At 42.1% G+C, this 17,539-nt stretch overlaps 1 protein-coding gene across 1 annotated transcript; it reads left to right on the forward strand.

Moving 5' to 3' along the window:
• The first annotated feature begins 7,945 nt into the window (after window positions 1-7,945).
• Window positions 7,946-17,274, forward strand: foxk2a (forkhead box K2a). Its single transcript, XM_084567427.1, has 9 exons — window positions 7,946-8,734; window positions 9,990-10,184; window positions 10,303-10,444; window positions 10,794-10,940; window positions 13,832-14,025; window positions 14,165-14,367; window positions 14,576-14,833; window positions 14,962-15,159; window positions 15,446-17,274. Exons 1-9 carry the CDS (start codon window positions 8,439-8,441, stop codon window positions 15,658-15,660), a joined length of 1,848 nt encoding a protein of 615 aa, XP_084423553.1. The 5' UTR covers window positions 7,946-8,438; the 3' UTR covers window positions 15,661-17,274.
• Window positions 17,275-17,539: the final 265 nt, after the last annotated feature.

Here is a 17,539-nt window from a genome sequence, read left to right on the forward strand (position 1 = left end):
TTATTCCCTGCTGCGGTATAGCATTGGTCGCTGTGTTATGTAAAGCGTCTTGAGACAATTTGAATTGTAAATGGCACTATGTAAATAAAATTGAATTGGATTAATTCCTTAACTCTATGTATGTTTGGGACATATTGTGCAATGACGAATAAAATTGATCTAGACCTCTGCTAATAGCAAACACAAGTGTGTGTTGTGATTTGTTGCACATCAAATATGCTGTTTTTCTACTGCTATTATGCACTGCCTGGCCACCTGGATTTAACTAAACTGAGCCTCCTATTGGATAATTACTGCATGGGAGATTATGTTTCAGCTGGTAACAAGTTATTTAACTCCAGCTGTTGCAATGAGTAGCTTCTCATTTCTTAAACAACCATGTCTAAAGACACATCCTGTGGTCATGGAAAAGATGTTAGTCTGTTTGAGAAGGGTCAAACCATTGGCATGCATCAAGCACAGAAAACATCTAAGGAGATTGGAGAAACTACTAAAACTGGGTTAAGAAGGCATTAATTAAAATTATTTCAAATGTCTGCTAGGGAGCATAAAGATTGGACTCTGGAGCAATGGAAGAAGGTCATGTGGTCTGATGAGTCCAGATTTACCCTGTTCCAGAGTGATGGGGGCATCAGGGTAAGAAGAGAGGCAGATGAAGTGATGCACCCATCATGCCTAGTGCCTACTGTACAAGCCTGTGGGGGCAGTGCTATGATCTGGGGTTGCTGCAGTTGCTCAGGTCTAGGTTCAGCAACATTATGTGCCCAAAGAATGAGGTCAGCTGACTACCTGAATATACTGAATGACCAGGTTATTCCATCAATGGATTTTTTCTTCCCTGATGTTCACGGGCATATTCCAAGATGACAATGCAAGGATTCATGGGGCTCAAATTGTGAAAGAGTGGTTCAGGGAGCATGAGACATCATTTTCACACATGGATTGGCCACCACAGAGTCCAGACCTTAACCCCATTGAGAATCTTTGGGATGTGCTGTAGAAGGCTTTGCGCAGTGCTCAAACTTTCCCATCATCAATACAAGATCTTGGTGAAAAATGAATGCAACACTGGATAAATCTTGTGACATTACAGAAGCTTATCGAAACAATGCAATAGTGAATGCGTGCTGTAATCAAAGTTAAAGGCGGTCCAACGAAATATTTGAGCGTGTGACCATTTTTTTTGGTGGCGACTTTTTTTTTGGCCAGAGTATATTACTGAAGTAAATGTCTGTCAGTCAGATTGTGTTCTTTTGATTAAATATGTAGTTACTGCATTTGTAGGGCAAAACTGCAATTCCCAAAACTATTATGCTCACTATTACTCTAATAGTTTTGGGAATTGCAGTTTTCTTGCAGAAAACTGAATGAAAAGATATCCCTCTCTTATTTGTTTTTATGGCAAAGCCAGAAGTCAGTCAGTTATCTTGAATGAAAACTGTAACTCTCCCTGAAGTGAAGAGCTGGAGCAATTTTTCACATAACACCTTGGAAAACTAGATATGATCAATTTTCTTGCAGCTTAAACTGTTAAAATATAATCTGTTTATCAGTGAGTTTTAAAGATGCACGATTTGTGTTCCTTCACACACGGGTATCTTAATTTGTTCCCCTGTAGCTAGCTACACAGCAGTAGCCTAATCTTGAGCAGATGTGAAACCAAAACTACCAGGTTCTGTAAGAAAAGTTCATTATAAATCCCCAAACTAACAAATAAGTTAAGCTAAATAAGATAATAACAAAAACCGAATGCCTTGTAACATTGCAGTTTTCAAAACTATGTCATGTCTATTGCTTTATGTGATGAAAAAATATCAATTTTTAGTGTTGCCAGTGTGTATTTTTAACTACTCACTACATCATGTGATTACCATCATGTGAACATCATTAAATGTGTATATTCACCATATTTCATTTGCTAATCACATATTATTTTTTGATTAAGATTTCAAGCAGAGGACAAGCGGTCACAGAAGATGAATGAATTAATGAATAAGTTAATTCCATAGACTGTATACATAGGTCTATGGTTCATTCTTGACAAAATTATTTCATCTTACACTAGCCCTCTTGTTGGAGCTTCTCAGCACATATCAAATGACTGTAAATGATCTTAGATATACTGTATTTAGCTACTTTATTCTCTTATTATTTCAGATCGTCTTAAAAGAAAGTCTTAAATCTGTCATGTGTCACGACCCTTCAAACATCAGTCTCGACAGTATCAGTATGTAACGACCCTGAAATCCTGCACACCGACAACACACAGCAGCACGTGGCGAGTGGGAAACCGCATTTCCTAAGGCTCTTGACATAATCCCCTCAGAACTTATTATGTGCTATGGAGAGAGCAGGGTCAACAGCTATTAGGGTGATGGAAAATTAATTGCAGGCCCCAACTCCCTGAACCACGCACAGGCAGTCGGGTTTCCAACACTTGAGAGGACATTGCACTGACTTACATTTGTTTCCCTACCTCTAAACCTTACTTACGCTATCATTAATTATTTAAACCTCATTTTACCACACTTCCATCCTTACATGAAGTCATTTACATTATGAGGACTTTTTCTCAGCAAAACGGAAGCTGGTCCCCACAATGTCTACAGTGTGAACATACATATGTCCCTATATTATCAGTAATACAAGTACACTTCCCTATATGCAACATACATACTACTTCTGCTCACTGCAGAGCATACAGATGAACTCTAAGGTGGGTAGCAACTCCACCGAAAAACTCATTTCTTTCCAAATTTGCCACATCCACACACATTTAACAGAAGCCCAAATCTAGATGTGCATATTTTGAAGAATAAATCCAGTTATACTTTCAGGATCAGCCTCTGTCAAACTACTTTATTCTTGAATACATATCCGGCGGCACACGTTTCATTCCTGATCACAGCTGCATTAAATCCAGCCAGTTGAAACCTCATATGGAAGTTCATTTCCTCTACACATTCAAAATTAATTACACCATTGTTCAGCTGTATTCCCTGTAAATTAACTCCTCGCTTAAGGATCTAATTTATCCCAGAGTTTTCCTTCCACTGAGGTGGTGCGGGGCTGGGCTCTCGGTGTGTTAATGAGTTGCTACCTCACATAAAAGCATTTCATTAGTCCGGTTACTGTGGAAAGTCCCTGGCGAGAAAAAGTGAATAGCAGCTGAGAAGGAATTGATTTGGTAGCCGCAGTCAACAAATTAAGTATTAATGCGATTAATTAATACGATACAATTTACATTTACTTAACGCTGTGCCATGACAGAGTAAAAACAATGGAGCGCTTTCTAATAGGTCACCCTCTGGGAAGAGTTTGTAGGTTGTATCTAATGGTTAATAAATCGTGTATTAACACTTTTTAGATTCATAACAATAAGTATAAAAACATATAGTTTCTAATTTTACAAACTTAATGTAAAGTTAGCTTTAGGAGCAACTCTGACTTTTAACATATGAGGCCAAAAATGATCCTCAGACTACCTTTAAAGGATTAGCCCTTTACTTTTGTATGATGCATGCATGGTTATTGTCCTTATTCATTCTAATAATAAATATTTCAATGTGCTCACTTCTGTTGCACGCACAGATCAAATCAAACAGGGTTGTTTTCAGGCAGTATACAGTATTTAATACAGGATTTATCTGTTTCTCTATGGTTTTATGGAATAAAACGTATGGATGTGCACCTGCTGTTTATTTAAGATCTGATATCGCGAGACCTTCACCAGAACACTTTACACTGACTGTGGCATGCACCTCACAGGCAGGTACCGTACTATAGAGAGAAGCTACAGACTTCCCTGCATGACAATAAACTACCAGCAGGTGGCAGCATTTGATTAATGTTTCAATGCAACTGCGGCCAACTCATCTACTGCCGCCACTACCACACACTGCCACAAGTGATGAAAATGGACTCTTACAGCATTAATAACATAATTTAAGCCTAACGAAAATTAAAAATAAAGTTTTGTGGAATTGCTATATAACAAATATAGCGTGTTTTAATCCCACAGTAAGAAGCAACATCAAACTGAATGCAAGTTCATCCGTGACAAATCAATTTGTCATTTAAAAAACTGTAAATTCTAATTGAAGCCTACATTATGGCTGAAATGTGAAGTCTGATTGAAGCCAACGAGTGGCCATGACTTAACGAAGTTTACAACAGTCTCGCTCCATTAAATATTACTGGGACTAAAAGGCTATCATGGCCCTAAATTATACTGAGAAATGCAGTGTATACTGAAAGTGAAGCAGAGAGAACAGGGACTTTTGAAGTATGACAGTTGTAAAGCCTTGTTTGTCATTCTCACAGATATTGTACGTATAAAAATATATGCATACTTCTTCATGTCTCTTATTATAGATTTAACTTTTGTCTTATGCATATGCTACAGCTGTTGGCTGCCTCTACTGTGGACGGCTGATATTAGGTTTTCTTAATTGGACAAACAAAATGTATTTAAAGACTTATATTTTGAGGTGCTTCTTGTTCTGTTTTTATCCTACGGATCTGACATAATGGGCCATGACACTATGTTTAACTTTAGATTGCCATAAGCGCTTAATATACAGTTTTGTTGTCCTGGCATAGTTGCAGTGTGGAACCCTGGTGACAGCTGTGTCCAGAGAACTGCAGAGACCTTCAGAAACAACCTCCGCATGCTGGGTGTCTAGGTCTGTTGTCTGGCTGGTGTGGGCTGTGATGGAAAGGCTCTGTCCTCTCATTTATCCACTCCCTGTGAGGAAGAGTAGCACCGAGTGCCGTCCACTGTGGCAGAAATGACATCGGAGACTAACAGGTCAACACGACGGAGGAGGACGCTCACCAGCTTCACCTCTGGTGCCATGACATGATGAGCACATTTTCTTCTTTGGCACAAAGGCCAGGAAATTCGTCAACCGTGTTAAGGCTGCATTTGTTCATAGAATAATAATATTAGACATGTCCATTATGGGTTATTTGTAGGTGTAGTTTATTTCACACTAAGAGAAAATTATGACTTTAAACATAATGGTTATGTCCCTTAAAGACCACTTCCAAATACAGTGCACTTCATTTCACAGATTGCAGTTACTGCATTTTCATTTGGCCATTATGGTTAATTTTGTTAGGCTTAAACATAGACTTGACTGTCACGACTAATGTGGAGTCTTTTTTATTTTAATCAAGATGGTTAAAACATCTGTAGCCACAACTCTTACCTTCTATCCTCTTCCTCGTTCCAATAATCTGACACTTTTCCTTCTGCAACCACAGGATCTGTAGCTCTATCGACTTAGCTGGGCATCCTGAAGCTGTTAGCATTTCCACAAGCCTTATTTAACAACGTGTTTACATTAACATGTTCTAGTTTTAAATATAGTCCATCCTTTTGCATTCAGTGTCCTTTTATCAAAATAGACATTGGAGAGTCGTGTGACAGCTTAGGATTCACATTTCCTTTCATTCTGTTTATATTTACACTCCTTTCTTTTCACATTTCACATGACAGTGTCCCAATCTAATGTACAAATTAAACTCAAGTCTTTCATATTAAAGGAAACACATTTGGACTGGAATGAATAAGAAAACACTGGAATCAGTGATGAAGTGATGACTCTCAATGTGTTTACTGCACAGAAGAGAAGTCATGTTAGGAGTCCAGTTCTATCATCTCATGTTGTACATCTACTGATGGAGCCTGACGGATCACCTTCGGGAAAACCTGACTCAGACAAATAGATCTGTAAAGTAAAATATGTGTTATAGGGCAGCACAGTATGATGGTTAGCGCTGATGCCTCACAGCAAGAAGGTTCTGGGTTTGAATCCATCGTCAGACTGGGACCGATGGATGGGCACAGAAGGTTCTGGGTTTAAATCCATGGGGCAACTGGGGCCTTTCTGTGTGGAGTTTGCATGTTTGCATGTCCCTGTGCCTGTGTGGGTTCTCTCTGGGTACTCTGGCTTCCGCCCACCATCCAAAGACATGGTTAGTAACAGGTGAAAATATTCCCATGCTATGTTTCAGTTTTCCATTTTGATGAATCTAAATTGTCCGTAGGTATGTATGTGAGTGTGAATGGTTGTCTGTCCCTCTGTGTTAGCCCTGCGATAGACTGGAGACCTGTCCAGGGTGTACCCTGCCTCTCGCCCGATGACAGCAAGAGTTTACAGAATATGAAATGTAGTGAAATATGTGTTATAACTTAAATTACTTCACTGTTCAATGGGTCACAATTAATATGTTATGGAAAGATGGTTGTGGACACCACACTTGTCATATTTGATCTGTTAAGCTGTATATCCTTGTGCAGTCACACACCTATTTCTGACAATTGTGTTTTTTGTGAGAAAGTTTTATGCATTTTTATTTTTATTTTTTTCATGCCATGTTAATTTGTATAATACACCATCCACATAGTTTAGGTGAGTTCTGTAAATATTAGAAACAGTGCTCAAATCAAGAAAAAGCTCAGCAGTTAAAACAAATATAAACTCTGTGGATGGCCACAATATTAGGTTCACTTCTTGGAGGGTGCAGTTAAACTGGATTGTTGTGTACTGGCTACAGTCATTGAAATTAATGTAAAACAACTGTCAGGATAACATGATACCAACTCTCGTCAGGATTCATGACCCTCACATTCTCTGAGTTACTCTTGAACGCAGCGCAGTTTGAAATGATTACGTCATCATGAGAGAACACGTGTGGCATGGCGCATGGGCTTTCTGCGGCCAGCACGTTTTGGTGAATACTGATGCAGTCTCTGTGAACGCACATGCTTGACATCCGCAGGAAACCGGCGTGTTGCGCCGCGGTTTAGTGACAACCTGTCCGACTCAGTGGCAGTGCCAAGACGGTGTGAAGGATTTTAAACGTAGGCCTATAACTAAACATGGTCTCAGCCGCTGCACCCAGCGTGGTAGCTGCTGTACTACGGTTTGTAAACTACATGGAAATCCTGGCTACGTGGAGGTCTACATGGAACCGGACTGACACAATAGTAAATACTGTACAAGGGTCGTGATTAGTTTATTTTAAGCTCATTGTGTGGTTAACTTATCTGTTTTTTTTATGATTTGCATACATGTTTTCTGTCCTTAATGTCCTACATGCACATATTTTTTTCTAATGCATTATATAATGTATGTTTATTAAAACTTACCTCAATCTAAACAGTTTTCGAGTTCATTAATTACGATTCTACTACTACCACTGAGAAAAAGAAAATCAGAGACCTTAACTGCATATTATGGTCTTCATTAGCAGGTTACGTGTGCACAGGTGGAGATAGCTCCATGTGTTTTTGGAAGGTTCTTGGTGGCCTAAAGGAAGTTGAGACAGGCCTCTGTTCCAAAGAGCAACAACAACAAAGAAAGAAGTAATATTCAGGTAACACAGCCAAATTCAAAAATAGTTTTGATTCACTCTCACCACTTTCATCTGCGTGTGTTTTTTCCAGATCCTCCGACTTCTTCTCAAAGCGTCCAAATAATTGGTGACTCTAAACTGGCCACAGATGTGCATGTGAATGTGGAAGTTTTTTAGCCATTTAGCTTTCCAGGGTGTATACTGCGTGTTGCCTGATGCTAGTTGATGGGCATGTTGAGATTAACAACAGAGACAGGAGATACTTCCTTCCTAAAACCATTGAGTGATATAATTTTTTAAAGTTTCATTTCATTTAAAAAATAATAATAATAATAATAAGAAGATATATATTTTACATCTTCCAAACTTTAGCTACAAATAAATTCCCCCTCTGGGATTAATAAAATATTCAGATTTTGTTTTAGATTTAGTAGCCAAAGCATCACACATTTTGCCAGGTGTTGGTGGAGACCAAACAGTGAATAGATAAATACAATTTTGTACTTGTATTCTTCAAAAACACATTAATAATTAATAAAACAATTAATGCAGACAAGTTTCAGACTGCTCATTCAATTTTTTTAGTTCAGAGAAAACATGTAATACAGTGGGATATAATGTTCTTCTCTGCTCTTGTTGTTCGTCCCATTCCCCTCCTTGTTATCACTGCGCCGCACTTTCCATCTCTCCGTCTATCTGCGTGTCAGCCTGCGCTGCAACCGACCTTCGTTTTCTACGGCTATTTTTATTATTGTTGTCATTGGTAAACACCACACATCTGCCTACCCGAGCCGCTTTCCCATTGGCTGAACGGATTGCCTGTCCCACTACTTCCGTCAGTTTGGCCGCTTTTGATTGGCCGCTGCTCCTCTTTTTTTCTCTTCTTCACGGCGGTGGGTCGGAGCCGCTGTGTCCCCGGTCTGGCACGTTCCTAGCTAAATTCTCCACTGTGTAAAATTGGATCCCCCCTGTTTCACAAACTCCCCAAAAAGAGCCCCTCTTCAATCCCCTGCAACCGCTTATACGTTTGTGTTCAACACACACCTCCAAATCTCTACCAGATACCTTAGAAGATGGCGGTGGTAAGCGGGATGTCGGGGTCGGCGGTAGCCCGGCTTGAGGGCCGAGAATTCGAGTATCTGATGAAGAAAAGGTCGGTGACCATCGGCCGGAACTCTTCGCAGGGCTCGGTGGACGTCAGCATGGGACACTCCAGCTTCATCTCCCGGAGGCACCTCGAAATATTCACTGCAGGAGAAGATGGCACCGGCACGGGGGAATTCTATCTCCGATGCCTTGGAAAAAACGGGGTGTTTGTTGATGGGGTGTTCCAGAGAAGAGGGGCTCCACCTCTCCAGCTTCCACGAATGTAAGATTTTTATTATCAGTTTGATTGAAATTAGGGTAAAAAAGTGATAATATATTGGTTTGTGTGTTGTTATTGTTTTGTTATCCCGCAGCGGTGTTGCACGTGCTGTGTCAAGCAACACTAAGCCTGATACGCGCTGCTCGTGTGTACAGCTATAACGTCACACCAAATGTCCATGCCAGAAATGTCGGAGTATTAGTTTCAGTGCTCGCTATCAAATATAAAGACTCGATGAACGTGATTCATTACCCCAGATTATTCTTTTTGTTGTCCTAGTTTCTTCGGCGTATATACACGCTACCAGTCTGACGTCAGTTTGATGTCAGACATTCAAGCATTGACTAAGAATTGATGCCCTACTATTCACTATAGTGCGTTGCGTGGAAGCTAGCTTTTTAATATTGATATAGTAGTTGGATTTATTTGGATATACCATGCTTTATTTATGCCGAATTGCAAATGGGACCTTAACAATTGAAACACGTCTAAAAGACTGGTCCTTAATGTTTGTATTTAATGATTGCCAATGTCGACACATTAAAATGGCCGAATTCTTATACAGAGTTCTTCTCAAAACCAAAGAACTTCTTTTTTGGGGGGGTTAACCCTCAACTGTAGCAGTCCCACACTTGCTTAGGTGATGTTTCTGACTTTCTCCAAAATGAGCTGCAGCAATTTTTATCTTGAACAGAGACTGTCAATGAATTATTGTTATGCGTTTTATGATGCGCCTCATTTCTGGGCAGAGTATAGTGATAGAACAGTTCCCAGGAAACAGAGGTGAGTGCTGTAGTTCATTTGATCTGGCTCAGTGTCAACTCGGCCTCATGTTCCCCACAGTCAGTATGTTTACACTGGACAGCTTGTTTGTCGGTGTGTTCTTTCTTCCCTAAAACTCACATTGATCAGTTTTTGCTGTACATTTAAACTTGATAAATGCTTAGGCAGGACCTGTTAATGTCAAAACGCCAGTGTAGTAGTTCATGTGAAGGTGTCAGTAGCTGGTCCAAATATACCCCATTAATAATAAAGTGGACATGTTAGACATGGGCATGGATGATGGCCATATTTAAACAGTGTGAAACTGACTCTCGGTTCTCTTCTCTAGGCTTCAATTGGGCCTCTTTGCCCTGCGTGTTGCCAGGCAGGAGGCTTGTCTGTCAAGCTAACATAACAAGAATTTCATTCACTTGTGGAATTAAAGTCACGCCTCATGTTTGGTTTTTTTTCTGTTTTTTTTTTCCTCCTCTCTTAGGTGTTGTTTCCGCTTCCCCAGCACAAGTATAAAGATCACGTTCACAGCCCTCTCCAATGACAAAAAGGAGCCAAGGAACGTGCCGGAATCACCGGTCAAGCCCGTCCAACCCCAAATTTCCCCACTGACCATAAACATTCCTGACAACATCGCCCACCTCATGAGCCCACTGCCTTCACCTACCGGCACCATCAGGTAAGAGTGGTCATCAAGTTGTGTGTGTGTAGATTAAAAACAAAAACAGAACATGAGATTTACATGATGATTCTTCAGTGTTCCAAGTCAAGAGCTGTGTTTGAAATGTGTTTCACAGTGCGGCAAACTCCTGTCCATCAAGTCCCCGGGGGGCGGGACTCTCCAGCTACAGGACCAGCCGTGTTCTGGCCTCCGACCTCATAGGAGATAACTCCCAGTCAGAAAACGACAAGGAGGCCTCAGGTGAAGACAGCCCAAAGGTGAGAGAACCGAGCAAACGCTGGACGATAGCGTGCTGCTGGTGTGTCTGCTTGATTTTAAAATGGATTCAAAGTGGATAACTCAAACAAGAGGCTGCGCAGTGACGGCAGCAGACTTCAGAGGAGTCTCGATGGATTTGAGCGCCACTGAACATCACTAGTTACTCATTGAAGTCTAAAAATTGCCCAACGCTCATGACAGCCTTGGGTATAGACTTTGGAGTACTGGTTTTTGTTGAACTTTGTGTGTGTGTGTGTGCATGTGAGTGTGTTCACACATGTATGTGCTTGTGACACATATTTCCTCAAAGCAGCACATGGATTTAACTTTTTCTTTCATCTTCCGCAGGACGACTCCAAACCGCCATATTCATATGCGCAACTAATAGTCCAAGCTATTACCATGGCTCCAGACAAACAGCTAACCCTGAATGGAATATACACCCACATTACCAAGAACTACCCCTACTACAGAACAGCTGATAAAGGCTGGCAGGTCAGTCTTCTCTATTTCAGTACGGCTGTTTTTATTATTACTGTGTCTGTGGTTAAAGGGTAAGTTGACTTAGTTTGGTTACTCCCTTTTCTTAAATTATAATTTTTGTATCCGGCAATTTGTCAGAGTTAGAAGACTGTCTGTTTTCTGGGGCATTTTAAATTTGAACTCCCACTTCTCCCTCCCACCCAAAACCAACCAACCCTCCGTCTCCAGAATTGTTTACCGGCATACATCAAGGAACATGATTTAAAAGAAAGTTACCAAACAGAAAATAATAATAATAAAATAAGAAATTAATAAATGAAAAATAAAATATACTTATGTAAGAAATAGAGCTAGTAATATGAAGCAAATGCAGAAAACAACATTTTAAGAAATACAGAAAAATCCGCATTGACAGCAGGCTGGGCCTTTACAATATACAAGGGGCACATCAGATCAGATTTCTATGAATGTTGCCCAAAATGGTCTCCATACTATTAGAAACACATTTGGCATCTTGAGAGTCTGAGTTCAACTTGTTCATATCCTGCAAAATTAGATCCAGTGCTTCAGATCCAGATTGGAGGTTCATGTAAGTTTAAAAACCACATACGCAAAACAGTACTTAAATGTTGCTGTAATGTATTATGGATTAGTCAGTCAACTTAAAATAATCAGACTGTTTTCATTAAGGGCGGCACAGTGGCGAGGTGGTTAGCACTGATGCCTCACAGTGAGAAGGTCCTGGGTTTGAATCCATGGCCGACTGCTCCTTTCTGTGTGGAGTTTGCATGTTCTCCCTGTGTCTGCGTGGGTTCTCTCTGGGTACTCCGGCTTCCTCCCACCATCCAAAGACATGCTGGTTAGGTTAATTGGTGATTCTAAATTGGACGTAGGTGTGAGTGTGAATGGTTGTCTGTCTCTCTGTGTTAGCCCTGCGATAGACTGGAGACCTGTCCAGGGTGTACCCCGCCTCTCGCCCGATGACGGCTGGGATAGGCTCCAGCAGACCCCGCGACCCTTAACAGGACTAAGCGGGTATAGAAGATGAATGAATGAAAGTTTTCATTAATTGTCTAAAATACACAGCCCTTCCTGGTCCTAGCTTCTGTGTTACGAGGCTACTTTTCTCTGTTTTTATATCATCTTAAATTGACTGTCTTTTGGGTTTTGGATGAATCTGAGGAGGTCACTGTGAGAAACTGGGACAGGTATTTTTCATTCTTCTAAATAGGGAAAAAAAAGCCTCGCCAAGCCAGCACTGCAGATCTGAAATGCAGAGCAGACTAACTCGAGAATGGTCTGAACATGGGTCAATCATGTTTATAATGGACCTGCTTCATGAAAGCGGGGTCAGAATGTCAGTAACTAGAGTTTTGCTCAGTTTGCCTCAATATTTTAAATGTACTTTCTGAAAAGCTGTCAAAATAATGTATATTAAAAGTGGTCAGACAAAGTACGGTGAAAGCAGATTCCTGTTACTCTCCCACTGTGAATATTAGGGTGCATTCACACCTGTGTTTCACAATGTTGAATTTAACCTTGGTTCAGGGTACAGGACCATTGAGATGAAGTTCTGACACACCTTCAGCAGTAAAATACGATTTCAGGAAACGATTAGCGAGTGTAGGCACTGTTATTTATTGTTGCTTTGTGGTTATTATATCACTGTACTGCATATGCACACCATGTTCAGTTTGATCAAGCGACTGCCAGTCAAGTGGGCGCTCTTCCAAAGACACCGATAGATAAGGTGTGTTCACACTGCAAACAAACCGCTCCAGGGATAAACACTCCCTGTTTCAGAACAACAACCTAGGGTGAAAGTAGCCTTATAGAATCAGTGTTTTGGCGTAGAGGTCATAGTTTGTGGTGGCATAGCACTGGACTAAAGTATCGCCAGGTATATTCTGCACCTCTCGTATATGTAAATGGTGAGCACAAAAAAAATGAAATACACAATATAATCCAGTCTAGTACTCTGCAATTTTCAAATTGATTGTTTTGGATCAACAAAGACGGAACACATTGAAGAAAGTTTGAGGAGGTTCGAAGGTACAAGTATTGGTACGACTCATCTTCAACGTAATTTAGACGGAACGTTTCAGTCACCATTGTGGAATGTGAAACAGGAAGTAGAAACAAAAATGAACCCGACTGGCAAAAAGACACATCACCAACTCGCGCTTGGGTGGTGTCGTTACAGAGCAAACCAGACTGACGAGCGCACAAGTATAAACGGCTCGCACCAGCGTAGGCTACGTGCGTAGGTTACGGCGTCTATGTCCCACAGAAGTATAAACCACGCTTAAGGGGGAACAATAGCCTACATGTATTTGTTCACTGTTTGGTATGTCCTGATATCCAAGCAGTTCTAGACAGATGCTGAAGTACAGACATCTCATCTCATCATTGTACTAGTCAGTGGAGCAGCCAACATGTGTGGAACATGGCTCATCATGAAGCCACAAATTGCTTTTAGGACAATTCCATTCAATATACCAAACTGAGGTACTAAGCTAACTGTGAGTTTCAAGTACCGTTGCACCCATAGAAACCTGGTAAAGGTTGCTTTTATGCCAGAGCTGCTGTATTAAATTGATAGATTATTGAAATTGTACAGGTGTGCTTTATAAAGTGGCCACTGAGTGCGTCTGGAACGTTTCCATTTCCCTCACAAGTAGAAACATAAAACACTAGAAAACAGTGCACTAGTGTTTGACCAGAATGGACCATTTAAACATACTTACATTGACTTTAAACAGGAAGAGTGCATTAGAGAAGTCATTCTGCTCTTTACACAAAAAAAGATCTTGTGCAACAACACGGGAATACTTTAACCAAATTGCTCTGGCGCTCCAGGCGTCATTTTAACTCTGTGTGCATTTTTTTGGTTTTTGGTTTAGAACTCGATCCGCCACAACCTGTCCCTGAACCGGTACTTCATCAAAGTGGCCCGTTCTCAGGAGGAGCCGGGCAAAGGCTCGTTCTGGAGGATCGACCCCGCCTCGGAGGGCAAGCTGATAGAACAGGCCTTCAGGAAGCGCAGGCCCAGGGGAGTGCCCTGCTTCAGGACCCCTGTGGGGCCACTCTCCTCCAGGTAAGCCTCCTCGAGGCTGCTCAGGAGTATATTATCGCATGAGCGTGTCCTTTAAAACCTGGGCGTCATGCTACCGGTACAGATGTGCGTTTGGTTTTGTGCAGCAGTGATGAACCCTGCTTTCTTCTCGTTCTCCCAGGAGTGCCCCAGCTTCTCCCAACCACACAGGGGCACTATCTGCCCACTCCAGTGGGGTGCAGACCCCAGACAGCCTGTCCAGAGAAGGATCCCCAGTCCCCATCGAGCCAGAGCCAACCCCACCACCAGCACCCACCCAGACCACTACAGTTCAGCCCAAACTCGCCGTCATCCAAGAGGCCCGCTTTGCACAGAGCTCCCCTGGTAAAACATATAGTCTTCCTCCCCCTCTTTTGCTAAAATGTTTAACAGACGTTGTGAGAGGTGTGTAAGCCGCTGAACAAACGTAGCGACAGTTTCTTTGTTCTCTGGCAAAAATGAGGTGACAGCGCTGCCACTGTTACTTTATTTTTCCAGTGATGTCGTACAGCGTTTGGCAGTTGCAGTAACTTTTGCCCCGGCTCTCTGATAGGCTCCCCCCTCAGTAACCAGCCAGTGTTGATCGCTGTGCAACGCCAGATGCCTCAAACGACCATGAAGCCTGTGACCTACGCCATGGCGACGCCAGCCATTGTAACGACGACGGTCAGCTCCGCCCCCGTCATGCAGACGGTGCACGTCGTCCACCAGATCCCGACCGTCACAATGGCGACTGTTGGCGGACAGTCTGCTGCTACAGTGAGCCCGAAACCTCAGGAGAACGGAGGAGGAGAACACCAAGAGATCAAAGGTAGCGCCGTTTTCAGTGTCTTCTTTTTGCCGGCCGACGTAGAAGTAAATGCTGTCGTTTCGTCATGCAGTGTGTTGTCTGCGGGCGCGTGTTTTGGTTTTCATAGACTTTATCTCCTGGTTTTGTAGTAAAAGTGGAGCCGATCCCATCCATCACTGCCTCGTCTATAGGTGGAGTCAGTCGCATCATCCAGACCTCCCAGGCTGCCCCCTTGACAACAGTCACCATCGTGCAACAAGCCCCGCTCGGTCAGCACCAGCTCCCAATAAAGGCCATCACACAGAACGGGACTCATCTGGTCCCCATCAGTTCTGCTGCTAGCACAGGTGACTCCCTCACTCACGTACTCACACAATCAAAGAAGGTGATATAATAGAATGTGTGGAAAATGGAATGTTCTCCAACCAATCAGAGTCACTTTGTTCAAATAAAAATTCAACTCCACAGCGCTCAGATGACGTGTCATTGTCTCTTCTGTCCATCACTATGTACAACCCAGCCAGAGAATAATCAGTTCTCAGTGAAGTGGTTAGGAAACTACAACTGTCGGTTAATAAACTGTGGTACACTTCAAACAAACCTTCTAATAAATCCTGTCCTCTTTCCCACCAGCCGTTGCAAACCCCCTCCATCTCCTGGCCACGCACGCCTCGGCCTCGGCCTCCCTCCCCACCAAGAGGCAGAACGGGGAGCTGCAAGACCAGCCCGAGTCCAAGAGGCTGAAAACGGAGGAGGACGAGGACGGCAAAGCAGCTGCCGCCAACAACAACGGCACCACGGACAGAAACGGGGAAGGAGGGGTCAGCGAGCAGGTCGGCGACAAGTAGCCCCCCCCCCCCCCCCGACCCGGCCGCCCAGCCAGCCGCCCACCCCACAGACCGATCTGCACCCTGACCCCTGCTCTCCTGTACACATTGAGCCTCACACCCTCACCCCCTCCTCCATCTGATCCAGTGTCATCATCTACTCCAAGGTGCCAAAAAGAGAAGGACTACAGAATGTGCGAACCCCTCTCACCCTCTCTTCCATATATTTAAGACCACGAAATACGATGCAAAAACTAAAGACCAAATTGAAAAAGGAATCAAAGAGTTGCTGATGACTGTGAATCCCTGACGTTTGAGACCCAGGCGACAAGAAGAAGCACAGAAGAAGAAAAAAAAAAGAAAGAAAAGCAAATTTAATAATCCAGATTTTCAGATCAAAGGGGGGAAACGCGTATTGGATGACAGAGGAGTCCTGTAACTCCCCCCCAAAGACGAAAAGGGGTCTCATCCCGGTAGCATTACGGACGAGCGCTTAACTGTGTGTCAGATAGAGAAGCCAAACGTCACCAGTAGTGTATTCCGCAAAGGGAAGCGTGTACGTACGTGTGGACATTCCCATCTTCGGCAGCTAGCCTCCATGTTGACCTACCTAACCCAGTTGTGAGTAGATATGCAGTATTCCGTTGTACAAGTGTATCTCTGGATCTTTTTGAGTGTTTCTCCGTTTTCCCAAGGCACAGATACTATCTAGTAATAATTAAGATAACTAAAAGCTGTAAGTGGGGTCTTTGAGAACATTTAAACATCACCACATGATATTTAGGGAATCCTGTTTCTTTTGTTGTTTTCTATGTGGACTCTTTGTTCGGTGAAATGAATGTAGTCTCCTTTCTTTTTTCTTTTTTTTTTGTTTTTCCTTTAAAGAAAACACTATCTATGGAGTGGATGTTCTTTTTTTCTGCTCATTCATGCAAATGAAATTTCTTTATCACTGTACATGTACAGATTTTTTCATATTTTACAAATATCCTATGAGATAAAAAAGTATATTCCCATGTGTATTTGACGCTTCATCGAGCTTGCATGTTACGGATCTAGAAACAATGTACCTGAGCAGAATATCTGAATACGGAACTGAAGAAAATTTAGACTGAATCTACGCTATATGATTCTGACCAGTGCTGCACTTAACTTTCCGTTCCTTTTTTTTGTTTTGTTTCGTTTTTTATTCATTTTCATTTGTTCGGTTTCATTTATTTTTTTCTCCCCGTCATCATTGGCTGTGTTCGTTACCTTTTGTGTTGAATTTGACAGTCTCTTGGCTTGATTATTTTATTCTGTTCAGGCTACTAAAAAAAAAGTCTATTCAGATTGTATTCTATGTTACATGAGGAAAAACAAGTGATAGGTGTCTGTTCTGCTTCAGTGGATAAATGCTTCTTTTTTTTTTTTATAAATTTATTTAAAACACATAACCTCTTAGTTTGTATTTCTTTGAGTAAACGCCGTCTCTGCTGGCCAAACGCAAACTCGACGTGTCTGTTATTTCTTCTCGCTGGAAAGGAGGGTCGAGGGTTTAACATCTGGAACGCGGTGATGGGGTAACACGCTGAGGGCCTTTCAGCGAGCATTCCTCACAGCTCGCTCAGGCTGTTCCAGGAAGCCTGCGTACTACGAGGAGGGGAGGGGGCTGCTTCCTCTGAACGCTGTCAGCTTCCTAAAGTGACAAAAACACACTGACACACTCATTTCCAGTCCTGCAGCTGACGAGAAGAGTCTAGAACTTTAAAGCTGTGTCATAGAATAGTTCAGCTGCAGTGTAGTGAACAATAACCACAGAAACAAAGGAAGCATTGAGGAAATAAAAGGGCTTGTAACAAGGAGCCTCCTTACAAAGGACAAGTGTAACAGATTAACTTTGAATTAAATGTTAAAATAT

Source organism: Chelon labrosus (assembly GCF_963514085.1).
Source record: "Chelon labrosus genome assembly, chromosome: 19".
Lineage (NCBI taxonomy): Eukaryota > Metazoa > Chordata > Actinopteri > Mugiliformes > Mugilidae > Chelon > Chelon labrosus.

Coding starts and splice junctions, on each gene's coding strand:
- foxk2a (XM_084567427.1), top strand. CDS start 8,439: ATGGCGGTGGTAAGCGGGATGTCGGGGTCGGCGGTAGCCCGGCTTGAG. Junction 10,185..10,302: donor TCACCTACCGGCACCATCAG/GTAAGAGTGGTC, acceptor TGTGTTTCACAG/TGCGGCAAACTCCTGTCCAT. Junction 15,160..15,445: donor CAGTTCTGCTGCTAGCACAG/GTGACTCCCTCA, acceptor CTTTCCCACCAG/CCGTTGCAAACCCCCTCCAT.